The following is a 15807-nucleotide window of genomic DNA, read 5'->3' as shown; positions in this document are numbered from 1 at the left end:
TGGGTACTGTGTGGTGCCATGCTGGGTGCTGTGGTGTCTCTAATCTGCCTGGGGGACATCCGGGGCACCCCAGAATACATCCGGGGCACATGCCACTGATCTTTGGGGCTTGCAACGCCCCTGCAGTTGATATATGTATGTGTGTTCTTACATTACTGTTGATTCACGTTGTTCATTCACAATGCATTGGGTTGTATTGTATTGCACTATAATTACTGAGTACTGAAAGGGTTCCAAGTCACACAGGGATCTTTCTGATCGCGTGTGTTACTTTATACTAGTAATATTAGATACAAGTGGTACCATATGCATATATTTGCATCTGGTTTATTCTGATTTGGAGCAATTTTATGGGAATGCATTTTAATTGTTTGTACTTTTCTTTGCTAATGGGGTGTTTACTGTGAGACAATGTAATAAAGTTTTTTTTGTATTTTCCAATATTCATTTATTATTTCATGAGTGGTGCTTTCCCTTAAAGGGTTTCTGTCCTTTCTCATAGATTCAGTAAGTTCATATATTCAGTAAGATTTGGTACTGTACAGATGTTTACTGTGGTTTGGTACTCTAAAGAGATTTATTAAGTTTTGGTATGCTACACATGTTCACTGATTTGGTACTGTACAGTGATTCACTGAGACTTGGTACTCTACAGAGATTTACTTAGAAATACTGTAGTACTTTAAAGAGTTTCAAAGAGTTCTGGTATGTTACTGAATTTCACTGAGATGTGGTGCTCTGCAGAGATCCACCAAGATTTGGGATTCTACAGAAATGCACTAAGATCTGGTTCTCTATAGAGATTCTCTGAGATTCACTATCTTGTCTACTATCTAATGGGGTGTGGCGGTAAAATAGGCAGGCAAGTGATCTCAAGCCCCCTCTACACCATACAATTCCACACGCGATCGCATTCGATTGGATCGGTTAAATCAGACATGTCCAATCGGGATTTGATCGGTAGTGTGGTCTATTTTGCATAGTTATCAATGCAAAATTGACCACACTACCGATCGAATCCCGATCGGACATGTCGGATTTAATTGATCCAGTCGAATTCGATCCAATCAAATTCGATCAATCGTGTGTGGAATTGTGTGGTGTAGAGGGGGCTTTACACTAATCTGTAAGTGTATGTCTGTAGTCTGTTTACCTTTACCCTTTTTACACTCTTTCTAAATGTGAATGAGAGATACTACTAATGCTGCTAGTAACAACGATGTCATCTTCTTTCGTTTCTTTTTCCTGCAGTTCCCCTATGGGTCATCTTGTTGATTGCTGGACTAGTTGGTTTTGTTATCCTGGTGGCTGTTGTTTCTCTGATTGTGTGCATAATGAGGAGGCGTAAGTATCCATGCAGTATGTGGCTTCCATGCATTCTGTTCTTTATCCCCGTTTGAAAATGAAAACTGATTAACATTGTATGTGATACTGTTTTTATTTACACTAACAGTTACTTCATATCAGTGTGATGTAAAATCTGGTTTCTTCAGCTCTTAACAAAAGGAAATAATTTGATTTTGTGCTTCTGGCTCACTGATGTTATAAGGATTGTTTGCTCTATCGAAGGTAGAGATGGACAGCACTTCCTGTATAAGATTTCAATGATGTGCCACGGTCAAAAGGCCAGGCAGCACTCCTGGCTCAAAGTCAGTGCAGTAGTGTGAAGACCGGCACCATCAGTAAATATAATGCTCTTTATTAGTTAAAAAGACACATGGACAAAAAGCACAACGTTTCGGAGGGGTATCCTCCTTTCTCAAGTGAATGTCCGTGTCTGAATAAAATCAAAACTTGTACATGTTTAAATAGTGAAAGCACATGGAGTACGAACCAATCACATAAGAATGCGCCTAAAGGTATTTTGGTGTCTTAATTGCTTTTCAGGAGAGCAGGGGCTGCATTGCACAGCATTTCAGCTCTTTCATTTGCATACATTGGCACTAGTATATCAAATCTTTCAATGAAAATGAAAATAGGCAAGTTCTAAATAGGTTTAGTATACCTATGTTTATTTCATCATGTCACATGTCAGCTCAGGTACACTTTAAAAATCTCAGGATAATTGGTGATAGTGGAGGGCGCTCAAAGACACTTTTTGCGAGAAATGTAAATAAAACTGAGAAATATTTTTTTTTCTGCAATAATGCCTCTTGTATACCTTCTTATTATCTCTTGGGAGACAACTATGTCATTTCCTGTCAAAAAAAATACTTGCTGGTTGAATAAAAGTAACTTTAAGTCACAATTTGCCAGTGGTATGAATAATTATGGGCATCACTGTAGCTAATGGGCAGTATAGTAATCCAAATTGCACTAATTGCACAAGTACAAACAATTCAGCGTATCTTGTCTATGTAGAGCATACGTGTCAAATTTCAGCCCGCGGGCCAAATCTGGCCCTCAGAGCCATTGAATTTGGCCCCCAAGTGGTTTCCCCACTTTGCATTATGTTTGGCCCACTTTAGACCACCAGGGAAGCTATACTGGAGGTGAAACCCTAGATTACCAGGGAATCCATATAGTGGAGGTGGGGGAAAGCATTGGACACTAGGGAACTGTATAGGGGAGGGTGGGGACCTCTAGACACCAGGAAACTGTTTAGGGGAGGGAGGACCAATTCAAAACTTGCGCCGGGGCCCAGAGCTCCTTAGCTACGCCACTGGTTGTGGGATAATATTACTGAAGCTGGAATGAAGCTTCCCTTAAAGAAAACCTAAACTGTAGAATAAAAGTCAAAATAAAGTAGTCTATTCAGCAACCTCTTTCTCCTCTACCGCATCCTGTTTGTCCAATGTGATCAATCGTATTCTCCATCCTCCGTCTTCCATTTTAAAAGTGGAGATGACCTCATGACCACTTCCAGGTCAGAATTCCGTTAACCTGTAATATGACTTGAGCCATAGGGAAACATGGACATTGCCTTGCACATCAGATGTCCTTTCAGTTATAACTGACACAGCAACTAATATAGTGAAAAAGGGCCCTAAGGCTTCCAGTTCCTACTAGATCTAGTCAGAACTGGAAGGAATCGTTGCTAGCCTAGAACAAAATAAGGAGCTTCTGTGAGAAACTGACGGCGAGGTAAGTATGTAATGTTTATTTGCATCATGCAGCATGTACATCATGCATTTATTTTAAATAATTTTAGTGGGTTCAGGTTCACTTTAAAGCTGAATTATCGCAAGTACCTTCTGTTTTAAGAAGGTAAATTATACGATTGTGTCACATGTTAGGCTATTGTCTGCTTAGCTGATTTATCAAGAAATGATTATAAGTGCAATAGAAAGAAAACGTATCACATACAGTACTTGGCCTTTCTCATGATGCCACACTGCTATGGCAACAATCATGTGTCAGTGAGTAATCTGCTTTTTCTCTGTCTTTCTAATGTAGATGAACAAAAGAGACAGGAAGAGAGGTAAGGGCTGCTGCACTGTGTCCATGTGTGCAAGTTCTGTGATTAATCCAAGCAACGTTGGTTATTGATTAACAAGCAGCTACCGTAGCAAATCTGTGTCTATTCAATTTAAACAGGCCACAATTATTGAAAATATATATAAGAAATCACAAATTCAGAACTGTCACCTTCTACTTGTACAGGAAGTACAGCAAAGTCCCCATTAACCAGAAGTCTAAGGCCCCGGTCACACTGCAAGCGTTGCCGCCTGGATTTTGACAACGCGTGCAGGAGGCCGACACGCACGACATCAGAAACTGCATAGACTGCACTGTCTGATGTTCACACTGCCTGCGTTCTGGACCAGTGCGGTCCGCGAACGCATGCTGCACGCATTTTTACAAAACACTTTCAGTGAATGGAATCAGCCACGCAACGCATACAAATGCAGATGGCGTGCGTTCGTACGCGTTGCGTTCTGAACGCATGGTCATCTGTGTTTGATGATTTGAACGGGGCCCTATCTTACCTGCATGCCTGAGGGATAGCGGGCACTGTTTTATTTGGGGGTGTTTGGGCACGTTTTGAGGCATTAAAATACTTACTGAGCCTCCAGCAATGTCTTGTAGCCTCCCTGCAGCTTTGTGCCATTTCCGCCAATGCGGGTCAGGTGACACTCCGACCTGCGTGCCCGGAGGACGCCAGAAAGCCACTAGGAGCTGCAAGAAGGTTAAAAGACATCACTGGAGGCTTGGTGAGCAAGCATCTGCCAAGCACATGTATCTGAGATCAAGCGATTCCCACCAGTGCCGGATACTGGGGACTGTAACGACCTCTCACTACAGTTGTTAGATGTGTACAACTTCGGTAATGATGTTCACTTAAAGGAGTGATCCAAGCAAATAAAAAAAAAGATCCACTTACCTGGGGCTTCCTCCAGCCCGTGGCAGCCGTCCTGTGCCCTCATCGCAGCTCCGGCGGCTCCCTCTCTTCTCCACTGGTGCAGCCGACCTTGCCAGGTCGGGTTCCGGGTCGGCTTCTTCTGCGCTCCACCGCGCGGGTCACGTGGTCTCTCCAACGTCATCAGGACGGTACTGTGCAGGCGCAGAACTACTGCTGCACCAGCGGAGAAGACCGGGAGCCACCGGAGCTGCGGCGAGGGCACAGGACGGCTGCCACAGGCTGGAGGAAGCCCCAGGTAAGTGGATCTTTTATTTTAAAGCCTGGATGTATCCTTTAAAGCTGAATTATAGTAAATACCTTCTGTTTTAAGAAGGCAAACCAACCTAAGCATTGCTTTTTAGTAGGAGGGCTTTTATATCTCTTTTAGTCCCCTATACTCTCCTTGTGGTTTTGGGTCACCCCGAGCTGTTTGGTTACTGTGTTGTACTGGTCCAAGCACTTCCCCTATCTCATACAGCCATATCAATCCCTGCCATGCACTGATGAGGACCAAAAGTCAGAGACAGGTTGTCTGCATGTGGGGTTGATGTGGATGTGTAAAATGTAAAGCTATAGGCTTGCTAGACACCAGCAGTTCTGGATGCTAGCCTGGCATTCAGGGGCATAAAGAGATAATTTGCATATTCAGTAGCGGTGCATTGTGGGTAACCACAGATGTTCACTTAAAGCTGAATTATTGTAAATTCCTTCTGTTTTAAGAAGGCAAACCAACCTAATCAGATCTGTAATAAACTGCACAGCACAGTGCAAGAAATGGTGCAAATAACCTTGTGTATCTGTGCAGCAGGGTCGTTTTTTAGGCATAGGCAACCAGGCAGATTCCTGGGGTGACAACTGTAGGAGGGGGCACTACAGAGCTAGTCTTAGCACACTGCACTTTATGGAATTCTTATAGCCAACTGCTTGTTCCATTAAAAAAGGCTAGGATGGTAATTTTAACACCTAAATGGGCACTGCCGTGTCAATTGGTGCAAATCTGATTTCCAGGATAATATTCTAACCTATAAAGACCCAGGCTGTACATAAACAGTATAATGTTTATAAAGTGAATACACGCCCTTCAAAACCATTATTGGAAGGGTTTGCTATATGGGTTCAGTGAGTTTGGGCCAGTGAGATGTATATGGCCTGGTAATAATTTGTGTGTCCTTTACAAACTTATTCTGAGAAACAACAATTTTTCTGTGTAAACTGTCAATCTCTGATTGGTGGCTACAAAACTAATAGACATAGGTTAGACGTAATAGATAATAGACATGTTCCTTTTCACTAAAGGGAGACAGAAAGTGCCTTTTCTAGGGTGCCAAAATGGCCAGAAACGACCTTGCTATGCAGGCTTCCCTGTCCTCTGCAGTGGTGGCTTCTGCAATCAGCTGAATGAGGTCTGTTGTGTAGAAGTCCTGTATTCTCTTGCTGTGCCCAGCAGGGATTAGCCTTCTGCTCTATTTCCCCACTCCACTCTCCTTAGCAGACCCATTCTGGGGACGGGCAAGGATGGTCTCTGCCCGGGATGAAGTGGGAGAGAGGGGAGAAGTGGGCCAATGCAAAGTGTGCAGTAGAGTGGAGGGGTGAAGGGACTCAGCTCTCCAAGATCCAGCAATGCATGGTACCCAGATTCCTCCTAGGCTGCAGGTTACATCTGGGTACCTGTACTAGGGGACCCTCTGTGGCTACCTATACTGGGAGTCACATCTGGCTACCTGTACTAGGGGACCCTCTGTGGCTACCTATACTGGGAGTCACATCTGGCTACCTGTACTAGGGGACCCTCTGTGGCTACCTATACTGGGAGTCACATCTGGCTACCTGTACTAGGGGACCCTCTGTGGCTATCTATACTGGGAGCCACATCTAGCTAACTGTACTAGGGGACCCTCTGTGGCTACCTATACTGGGAGTCACATCTGGCTACCTGTTCTAGGGGACCCTCTGTGGCTACCTATACTTGGAGTCACATCTGGCTACCTGTACTAAGGGACCCTCTGTGGCTACCTATACTGGGAGTCACATCTGGCTATCTGTTCTAGGGGACCCTCTGTGGCTACCTATACTGGGAGTCACATCTGGCTACCTGTACTAGGGGACCCTCTGTGGCTACCTATACTGGGAGTCACATCCGGTTACCTGTACTAGGGGACCCTCTGTGGCTACCTATACTGGGAGTCACATCCGGTTACCTGTACTAGGGGACCCTCTGTGGCTACCTATACTGGGAGTCACATCTGGCTATCTGTTCTAGGGGACCCTCTGTGGCTACCTATACTGGGAGTCACATCTGGCTATCTGTTCTAGGGGACCCTCTGTGGCTACCTATACTGGGTGTCACATCTGACTATCTGTTCTAGGGGACCCTCTGTGGCTACCTATACTGGGAGTCACATCTGGCTATCTGTTCTGGGGACCCTCTGTGGCTACCTATACTGGGAGTCACATCTGGCTATCTGTTCTAGGGGACCCTCTGTGGCTACCTATACTTGGAGTCACATCTGGCTACCTGTTCTAGGGGACCCTCTGTGGCTACCTATACTGGGAGTCACATCTGGCTATCTGTCCTAGGGGACCCTCTGTGGCTACCTATACTTGGAGTCACATCTGGCTACCTGTTCTAGGGGACCCTCTGTGGCTACCTATACTGGGAGTCACATCTGGCTATCTGTTCTAGTGGACCCTCTGTGGCTACCTATACTGGGAGTCACATCTGGCTACCTGTACTAGGGGACCCTCTGTGGCTACCTATACTGGGAGTCACATCTGGCTACCTGTACTAGGGGACCCTCTGTGGCTATCTATACTGGGAGCCACATCTAGCTACCTGTACTAGGGGACCCTCTGTGGCTACCTATACTGGGAGTCACATCTGGTTACCTGTTCTAGGGGACCCTCTGTGGCTACCTATACTTGGAGTCACATCTGGCTACCTGTACTAAGGGACCCTCTGTGGCTACCTATACTGGGAGTCACATCTGGCTATCTGTTCTAGGGGACCCTCTGTGGCTACCTATACTGGGAGTCACATCTGGCTACCTGTACTAGGGGACCCTCTGTGGCTACCTATACTGGGACTCACATCCGGTTACCTGTACTAGGGGACCCTCTGTGGCTACCTATCCTGGGAGTCACATCTGGCTATCTGTTCTAGGGGACCCTCTGTGGCTACCTATACTGGGAGTCACATCTGGCTATCTGTTCTAGGGGACCCTCTGTGGCTACCTATACTGGGAGTCACATCTGGCTATCTGTTCTAGGGGACCTTCTGTGGCTACCTATACTTGGAGTCACATCTGGCTACCTGTTCTAGGGGACCCTCTGTGGCTACCTATACTGGGAGTCACATCTGGCTATCTGTCCTAGGGGACCCTCTGTGGCTACCTATACTTGGAGTCACATCTGGCTACCTGTTCTAGGGGACCCTCTGTGGCTACCTATACTGGGAGTCACATCTGGCTATCTGTTCTAGTGGACCCTCTGTGGCTACCTATACTGGGAGTCACATCTGGCTACCTGTACTAGGGGACCCTCTGTGGCTACCTATACTGGGAGTCACATCTGGCTACCTGTACTAGGGGACCCTCTGTGGCTACCTATACTGGGAGTCACATCTGGCTACCTGTACTAGGGGACCCTCTGTGGTTACCTATACTGAGAGTCACATCCGGTTACCTGTACTAGGGGGCCCTCTGTGGCTACCTATACTGGGAGTCACATCTGGCTACCTGTACTAGGGGAACCTCTGTGGCTAGCTATACTGGGAGTCACATCTGGCTACCTGCACTAGGGGACCCTTTGTGGCTACCTATACTGGGAGTCACATCTGGCTACCTGTACTAGGGGACCCTCTGTGGCTACCTATACTGGGAGTCACATCTGCCTACCTGTACTAGGGGACCCTCTGTGGCTACCTATACTGGGAGTCACATCTGGCTACCTGTACTAGGGGACCCTCTGTGGCTACCTATACTGAGAGTCACATCTGGCTACCTGTACTAAGGGACCCTCGGCTACCTGTACTAGGGGACCCTCTGTGGCTACCTATACTTGGAGTCACATCTGGCTACCTGTACTAAGGGACCCTCTGTGGCTACCTATACTGGGAGTCACATCTGGCTATCTGTTCTAGGGGACCCTCTGTGGCTACCTATACTGGGATTCACATCTGGCTACATGTACTAGGGGACCCTCTGTGGCTACCTATACTGAGAGTCACATCCGGTTACCTGTACTAGGGGACCCTCTGTGGCTACCTATACTGGGAGTCACATCTTGCTACCTGTACTAGGGGACCCTCTGTGGCTACCTATACTGGGAGTCACATCTGGCTACCTGTACTAGGGGACCCTCTGTGGCTACCTATACTGGGAGTCACATCTGGCTACCTGTTCTAGGGGACCCTCTGTGGCTACCTATACTGGGAGTCACATCTGGCTACCTGTACTAGGGGACCCTCTGTGGCTACCTATACTGAGAGTCACATCCGGTTACCTGTACTGAGGGCTCTCTTCGGCTACCAATACTGGGAGTCCTATCTGGCTACCTGCACTGGGGGTTGCTGGTTATTCCATGATATATCCACTGGAGATGTTTGGAGATATATGGAGATCAAACTCCCCCCCCCCCCCCCCAACTTAACTGTGATCCTCAGAGCCCCTGTGGAGTCTTTAGCAGTGTGGTATCTCACCTGTTTCGCCGTGCCCAATCCCCTAGCAGTCCATGGCTCCGCACTCCTTGTCTTCATCCATCACTGGCTGCATCTTCTCTATGACCTGCAACATGTTATTATGTAATAGCAAGCGCAGGGTCAGAGCTGAGGCGCCCCTGTGAGGATGAAAACAAGGAGTGCACAGAACCACAGACTGACTGATGAGCGGGTCTGCCGGGACACAGGTGACCTGAAGGGGGCCAGCAGCCTTCTCATGGCCCTGGGGGGAGGGAATTGGGCAGCATCAAGGGGCCCCTAATGTCTCTTTAGGGAAGGGGTGGGAGCAGTCTGTGGGGGGTGGGGGGGGGGTGGATAAAATTTTCCTTGGGGGCCCATTGCTGCTCAGACCATCCCTGCTGAAGATACCTCAGTAAATCAGGCCCTTTGTGTCCCAGCTTTAGGCTCCAACACGGGCAAAAGGTGTGTACACAGTTACACACTTCCAAATTTTATTGGCCAATGATTGGCCAACTTTACCATTGCCATGTAGTATGAGAGCGTACTTGCACAGTCTGTTCATAGTATTCAAAATCTGTTAGCCCTCACACTACATGGAGATAGTAAAAGTGGCCAGTGATTGGCCAATCAAAATTGAATATGTGTATGCAACCAAAGAGGTCAGGTCCATGGTGTAGATTAGTCTTCTATAACCTATACTCTGTCATCCCTACAGGGATAAAGAAGCCATCTGGATCGATCACGGCATGGCAAAAGGTTTGCTCCTTTACTTACATGGCACTTCACTTTCTGCTGTCTGTACTGCTATGCTTAGTAAGTGAGCTCTTTACCTTATTGCTAAACTGGCAGAGTAAATTGTATCAGGAAGTGGCCTAACAGCCTGCAATACGCGTAGCACCACGATGCATACTGATATTTCACCATTACAGGGAACAGGCGTAGCTACTATTCATGGGACCCCTTAGAAATCTTTAGAATAGGCCCTATTCAGCAGGTCCTTGAAGCCTCATGATCCCTATATAACAAGTGCTGCCTTGGCTGTCCCCCCGGGCAAAGTGGTGCAGTGGGTACTCAGAACCAAGAAGTATTACCCATTGTACTGGAAAGGAAAGCAATCATACTTAGTTCTGAGTGCAGGTTAAGAAAGGGCAGATTTACAGGGATAGCTACTGCTGTCAACTGCGCTGATTCAACAAGCAGTAAGTGGGAATACTGTATATGAGGAATGGGACATCACAAAGACAGAATAAAGGTATGTAAATATCACGCTTTACATGGAAACATATAAATATTGTTTACCTAAAGAAGTCATTCACATATCAAGTACACTGTGTGTTAGCGGGGTATTTATTATAAGTTGCAACAATATGATCTGCTAGTTTCACACTTATTTCAGCTAAACTGGTATTGAAGACCTTAAAGGGACACTAAGGTGCCCAGTTTAACGTGCCTGGGGCTTCTTCCAGCCCTCTGTAGTCCTGCAGGTCCCTCGCAGTCGTTCCTCTCTCTGCCTCTCCAAAAGCTGGCCCACCAAAGTGGCAGAAATTGAGGTTAGCTAATCCTAGCTTCTAGCAGTACATCTATTTAGCTAGCAGTTTAAGTTGTTCGATGTTTTGCTAGCTTCACCTTGCCTCTCCCCAGGGAAGCTACTTAGACTTATAGAAGAATTATTTGCTCATTGCCACCACTTAAGGCTCGTACACACACTTGATTTCCTGGAACGACGGGTCTGTCAGACCCTTCCGCTGGGCGGGCGTTCCAGCAACAGTACAGCGTGTGTACAGTCTGTCTGCAGACTGATAAGGCTGTTTCTGAACGATCCGTGCCTGCCAGACTGTACACACGCTGTACTGTCGCTGGAACGCCCGCCCAGCAGGAGGGTCTGACGGACCCATCGTTCCAGGAAATCAAGCGTGGGTACGAGCCTTTACCATTCATTTATGTTGCTCCTTTGCTTTCCTAACATTCCCTCATGTTGTCTGTGGGTCACCTTGTGTTCCTTACATAACAGACATTTTTTTCTCTTCTTCCGACAGACTGGACCCTGGGCCATCATAACAAGACATTCCCAACGGTGAGTTCTCTGTACAGAGTCTGCACAGAGCAGGGACAAGGTCCTCCAGCACCCAAGGCTGAGACACCAAAGTGCGCCCCTCCATCCCTCCCACCCCAGCCGTCACACACTGATTGCTATTAGACTGAGGGGTGCCCCAGGGACCCCAACCCCTTAATCTCTAGTCATCTGGCTTGCAGTCACTGCCATGTATCGCCTTTTCTTATTTTTTTCTGCTTCAAACACACTGGGCTTGATTCACAAAGCAGTGCAAACTGTTTAGCACGGGTGTGCTAAACAGTTAGCATGTGAAGTGCCGTTCGTGGACAAATTGCGCACGCAAAAGTCCGCGATTGCGCGAATCGCGGCACTTTGCGCGCGCGCAAAAGTCCGCGAACGGCACTTCACGTGCTAACTGTTTAGCACACCCGTGCTAAACAGTTTGCACTGCTTTGTGAATCAAGCCCAGTGAGTTGTGCGCCCCCTCCTACACTGCGCCCTGAGGCTGGAGCCTCTCTGCCTCAGCCCAGCCCTGGGTCTGCATAACAATGTCATACTGAGCCATTTATAAACTCTTCTCTACTGCATACTGCCTAAATGGCAAGGAAATGGAAAGTGAATCAACCTTATTCTGTGCATCAAAGTGCACCTAAAGCAGTGAAATAAATAAATATCGATACATTAGTAAAAAAAAGCCTTTGGATAGTCCAGAGGCTTCCTTGATCGTCCTGCGGCCCACAGTTCCAGTGTCTCTATAAGCATATTTGGCAAGGGCTTGTCAAAAAATGCTTTCGTGGCTGCTCTCGTTCCCATCCCTATACAAGCACAGCCATACAGCACAGATGTTACTGCATGCCCAGTAACACGAATATATGGCAATCCTCAATTTCTGCTGTGAAGGTAACCCCTTTGAGAAGACCATGCTGCTCCTCCTCACACTTTCCTGGCCATCCCTATTCACTGGTCACACCTGCCTCCCATAGAGAACAAGAAGCAGGAAATAGACTGTACCGCTCATTAGCACAACTTTGCATGCCACATGGTAGCAGGAAATTTGGGTGCCCGCTAGCGCCTGAATTTGGTTGCTGGCATAGGCACCGATTGAAATAGTGGTATTGAGGGGAAATTTGGGCGCCTGCAGCACCTGATGATAAATGGCGGGTGCTGGGTCTATCAGGTGCCCAACCACTCACTGCTGCTATTTCAATGGGCACCTACGGTGGCATCCCAAAAATAGCTTTTTTTGTTTTGATGGGGGGTGGCGATTGACAGGTAGATGGAGGATGTTTAAGGTTAGGCGTGGGGTGGGTAAAGGTTAGGCGTGGTGGGTGGGTGGTTAAAGTTAGGCATGGGGTGGGTTAAGGTTAGGCATGGAGGGTGGGTTATTAAAGTTAGGCATGTGGTGGGTTAAAGTTAGGCATGGAAGGTGGTTAGTTAAGGTTAGGCCTGGGGTAGGTTAAGGTTAAGCATGGAGGGTGGGTGATTAAGGTTAGGCATGTGGTGGGTTAAGTTTAGGCATGGAGGGTGGGTGGTTAAGGCTAGGCATGTGGTGGGTTAAGTTTAGGCATGGAGGGTGGGTGGTTAAGGTTAGGCATGGAGGGTGGGTGGTTAAGGTTAGGCATGGGGTGGGTTAAGGTTAGGCATAGAGGGTGGGTGGTTAAGGTTAGGCATGGAGGGTGAGTGGTTAAGGTTAGGCGTGGGGTGGGTTAAGGTTAGGTATGAAGGGTAGGTGGTTAAGGTTAGGCATGGAGGGTGGGGTAGGTTAAGGTAAGGCATGGAGGGTGAGTGGTTAAGATTAGGCATGGGGTGGGTTAAGGTTACGCATGGAGGTTGGGTGGTTAAGGTTAGGTGTGGTGTGGGTTAAGGTTAGGCATGGAGGGGGTGGTTAAGTTTAGGTGTCTGGTAGGGTGTCTGTGCCGGAAGGGGGTGAAGTTAGGGTTAGGCATGAGGTAGAGAGTTTGGGTTAGTCATCAGGTAGAGTGTTTGGGGAATGGTTAGGGTTAGGCGTCGGGGGAGGGTTCTGTGTGAGAATAGGGTTAGGTTTAGCTGCAGTAAAATATTGGTATTTAATGCTGAGAATATCAGTAAATTTACCAGTTGATACCAGTACTATCGGCTTTCCTGGGCACCCAGATTTCCAGGCTCCCTTTTATTACGTACGCCTGCCGTGTCTCACATCATGGTACAAAAGTCACACCCCCTTCCAAAGGAATGAATAGATAAGAGTATGAGTGAAGCACACCCTGTCACAGGGCCCCTAGTGGCCGGACCACACAATGCCTTTCAATCGGTTTCAGCACACAGACCATGCAAGCTGTGGTCGCAATCGGTGCACAGAAACCGCTGGGAATTTGGCCACAGACCGACTAGAAGGGAGCCTGTGAGTTACGGTAATTAAAAATTACACATTATTTCAGGGTATAACTGCCACCACCTCTGTTACCATGGGACAGAGGAGCCTGCTGACTGGCTGATTCTAGACCTGCAAATAAAACGGTTAAACACACTCTATTATGTCTAGCTACCGTAGCAACAATAGTAGCGACTCTTCAGAAGTCAGGGTTCAGTTTGTGCGGCTGAATAGCAGGGTAGCTGAATAAACAAATGACGTTAGCGTCGTTTATTAAATGCAATATAGATAATTAATATAAACAGAAAATTATTAAAATCAACAATTATAGAAACATGAATAGCCAGTATGAAAATAAACGGAAGGAGAAAATACTTAGGTTTGTGGAAATATGTCCTTTCTGGGAAAGAAATGCTAAGTCCTTGGTTTCAGAGAGGAGGACTCAGTGTCAAAGTCCAAACAAGCCAGATGCCAGCATGTCCTCAAGCTGGCAAGGATGTAATCAGGATGATGTTCAAAGTGGAGGACATTGATTTTGGGTCCTCTGCCATTCTTATACCCCTGATCCAGTAGGAGGGAGTGAGGGCGGGAACCACACACCCCCTTAGAACATGAGATGAGTCCTCCCCTCCTGCTGGAGACCAAAAATCATATCTAACCATATACGGGTTCTATCTCACAGAACCGTACAGGTCAGGGCAGATTTACTAACATTTTCAGATCTGTCTCGATTTACCCAGCCCCCTGATACCAAACATGAGTGGTAGGACCCCTGTGGTATCACCAGGGCACTTTCGAACCGCCTAACTGACGGCCCTTACCTCAGAATGTTCTGAAACTTTCTCAGTACCAGCGCCAGGCAAAGCCCGGCACGCGCTGTGAGTTTGGAGGGCCTGCCAGCCTTGTAACACAGGAAATATGACAAATATAGCAGTTTATGGATTATTATATTATTATATACATCTAGGAATTACAGCAGGTCAGGTCTAGGTGAAGGGCTCTTTGATGCTAGGAAAGCAGGCTACGTGTCGGCTTCCCTGCTGGGGCCGGGGCCAAGGAGTCTCACTCTCTCTCCATTAAATTGGTTCTGTCAGGCTACTTATCTGACTTCATCTGATGGATGGGCCCTAAGCACAGCTGGGTGCCTGGGACAGTTCCTGCTGAAGGCTTCCTGCCATTTGGTTTCTTTTAAAAGAAGGAATGTCATTCTGTTCTCTGCAATGACTGTGCAAATCTAACCAGGAAGCGATCAGAAAATGGACTGCGAGAATCCTCCCGATTCGCCTGCGTTTCTCACGGCTGTTCCGTGACACACCCCCTTCCACAGGACACAATAGTATGGCTGATGAATGACACTATAGCCACACCTTCCTCCTATGAGGCAATGTAAGAGGCTAGGCCACTAAAATTATGTGGTGACCAGCTTATCGGCTTTCCCCTGCACTCAAATCTCCTGGCGGCTGAATCATAGGTATGCAATTCAAATGGCTCTACTGGTACACACACAATTTAATAATAACCCCAGTATTGCAATCTGTGAAATAGCAATGAAGGGCTTTCAGACAGGAATGGGGAATGGATGCAAGAAACAATGTTGTGTTTGCGACCTTTGCTGTAAGGAAGGAAACATCTTCTGTTTATATCTTGTTGCTGAATAATTGATTCTTTTGTTTGTATTCCCTGAATTAGGAAGGCACCTCAGAGACTGAGTTTACCCGCTCATACTCAAGCAAAAAGGACTCTTTTACATATAACGGATCATTAGGACATTTCAGCACCTTCAGAAAATGACCCAAAGTTTCTTCTGCAAGTTAAACCTGTGATCTTTCACTTGGAGTTCAAACTCTGCTGCCAAATGGACAATACTTGCATGTGCCTTCAGCACAGTCCCTGATATCCAGAGAACAAATGCCTAAACAAGACATTCAGGCTTTAGATGAGAAGCTGTGATATCCATCAACAATACTGGACTTATAACAGTTACAGATTTTGGATTAAAAACAACATGACCAATCTCTAAAATAAAACACTTGGAGAAAATTAATTTAAACCAAAATAAAAATACTTGAACATGGTTTACCAGGCACAACTGGCGCTGCTGTTGAGGCAAAGTAGGCATTGCCCCAGGGCCCCCATTTGCTACTGGGCCTCATGTGCCTCTGAATCCCTGCACCTCCTGACCCCCCAGGTAGTCTCCCCTGACTGCTCCCCGGGGCCTTGCACAGTGTGTGACTGGCTGCATTGTAATAACTCACCTCTTCACGGCTACTCCGTCAGCCCAGGGAGCAGTCGGAGGCACAGAACCCATGGGGGAGGGGGGGGGTGGTCAGTGGAAGGGAAGGATATGAGGTTGCAGCTGGCCCCCAAGTTACCTTTGCCCTGGGTGC

At 47.1% G+C, this 15807-nt stretch overlaps 1 protein-coding gene across 6 annotated transcripts in view; it reads left to right on the top strand.

Moving 5' to 3' along the window:
- C3H19orf38 (chromosome 3 C19orf38 homolog) overlaps positions 1 to 15464 on the top strand; it is a 52088-nt gene extending 36624 nt beyond the window's left edge. For all 6 annotated transcript variants that reach the window (XM_068274332.1, XM_068274334.1, XM_068274337.1 and 3 more), the window contains 5 exons: positions 1252 to 1344; positions 3397 to 3421; positions 9733 to 9773; positions 11054 to 11091; positions 15110 to 15464. In XM_068274332.1, coding sequence (XP_068130433.1) covers positions 1252 to 1344; positions 3397 to 3421; positions 9733 to 9773; positions 11054 to 11091; positions 15110 to 15211 — 299 coding nt within the window. In that variant the 3' untranslated portion in view covers positions 15212 to 15464. The remainder of the gene's footprint in view (positions 1 to 1251; positions 1345 to 3396; positions 3422 to 9732; positions 9774 to 11053; positions 11092 to 15109) is intronic.
- Positions 15465 to 15807: the final 343 nt, after the last annotated feature.

The sequence above is a fragment of the Hyperolius riggenbachi genome, chromosome 3, assembly GCF_040937935.1.
Source record: "Hyperolius riggenbachi isolate aHypRig1 chromosome 3, aHypRig1.pri, whole genome shotgun sequence".
Taxonomy (NCBI): domain Eukaryota; kingdom Metazoa; phylum Chordata; class Amphibia; order Anura; family Hyperoliidae; genus Hyperolius; species Hyperolius riggenbachi.
Note: the sequence above shows the minus strand (reverse complement) of the source record. Positions and strands in the feature narration are given on the sequence as shown.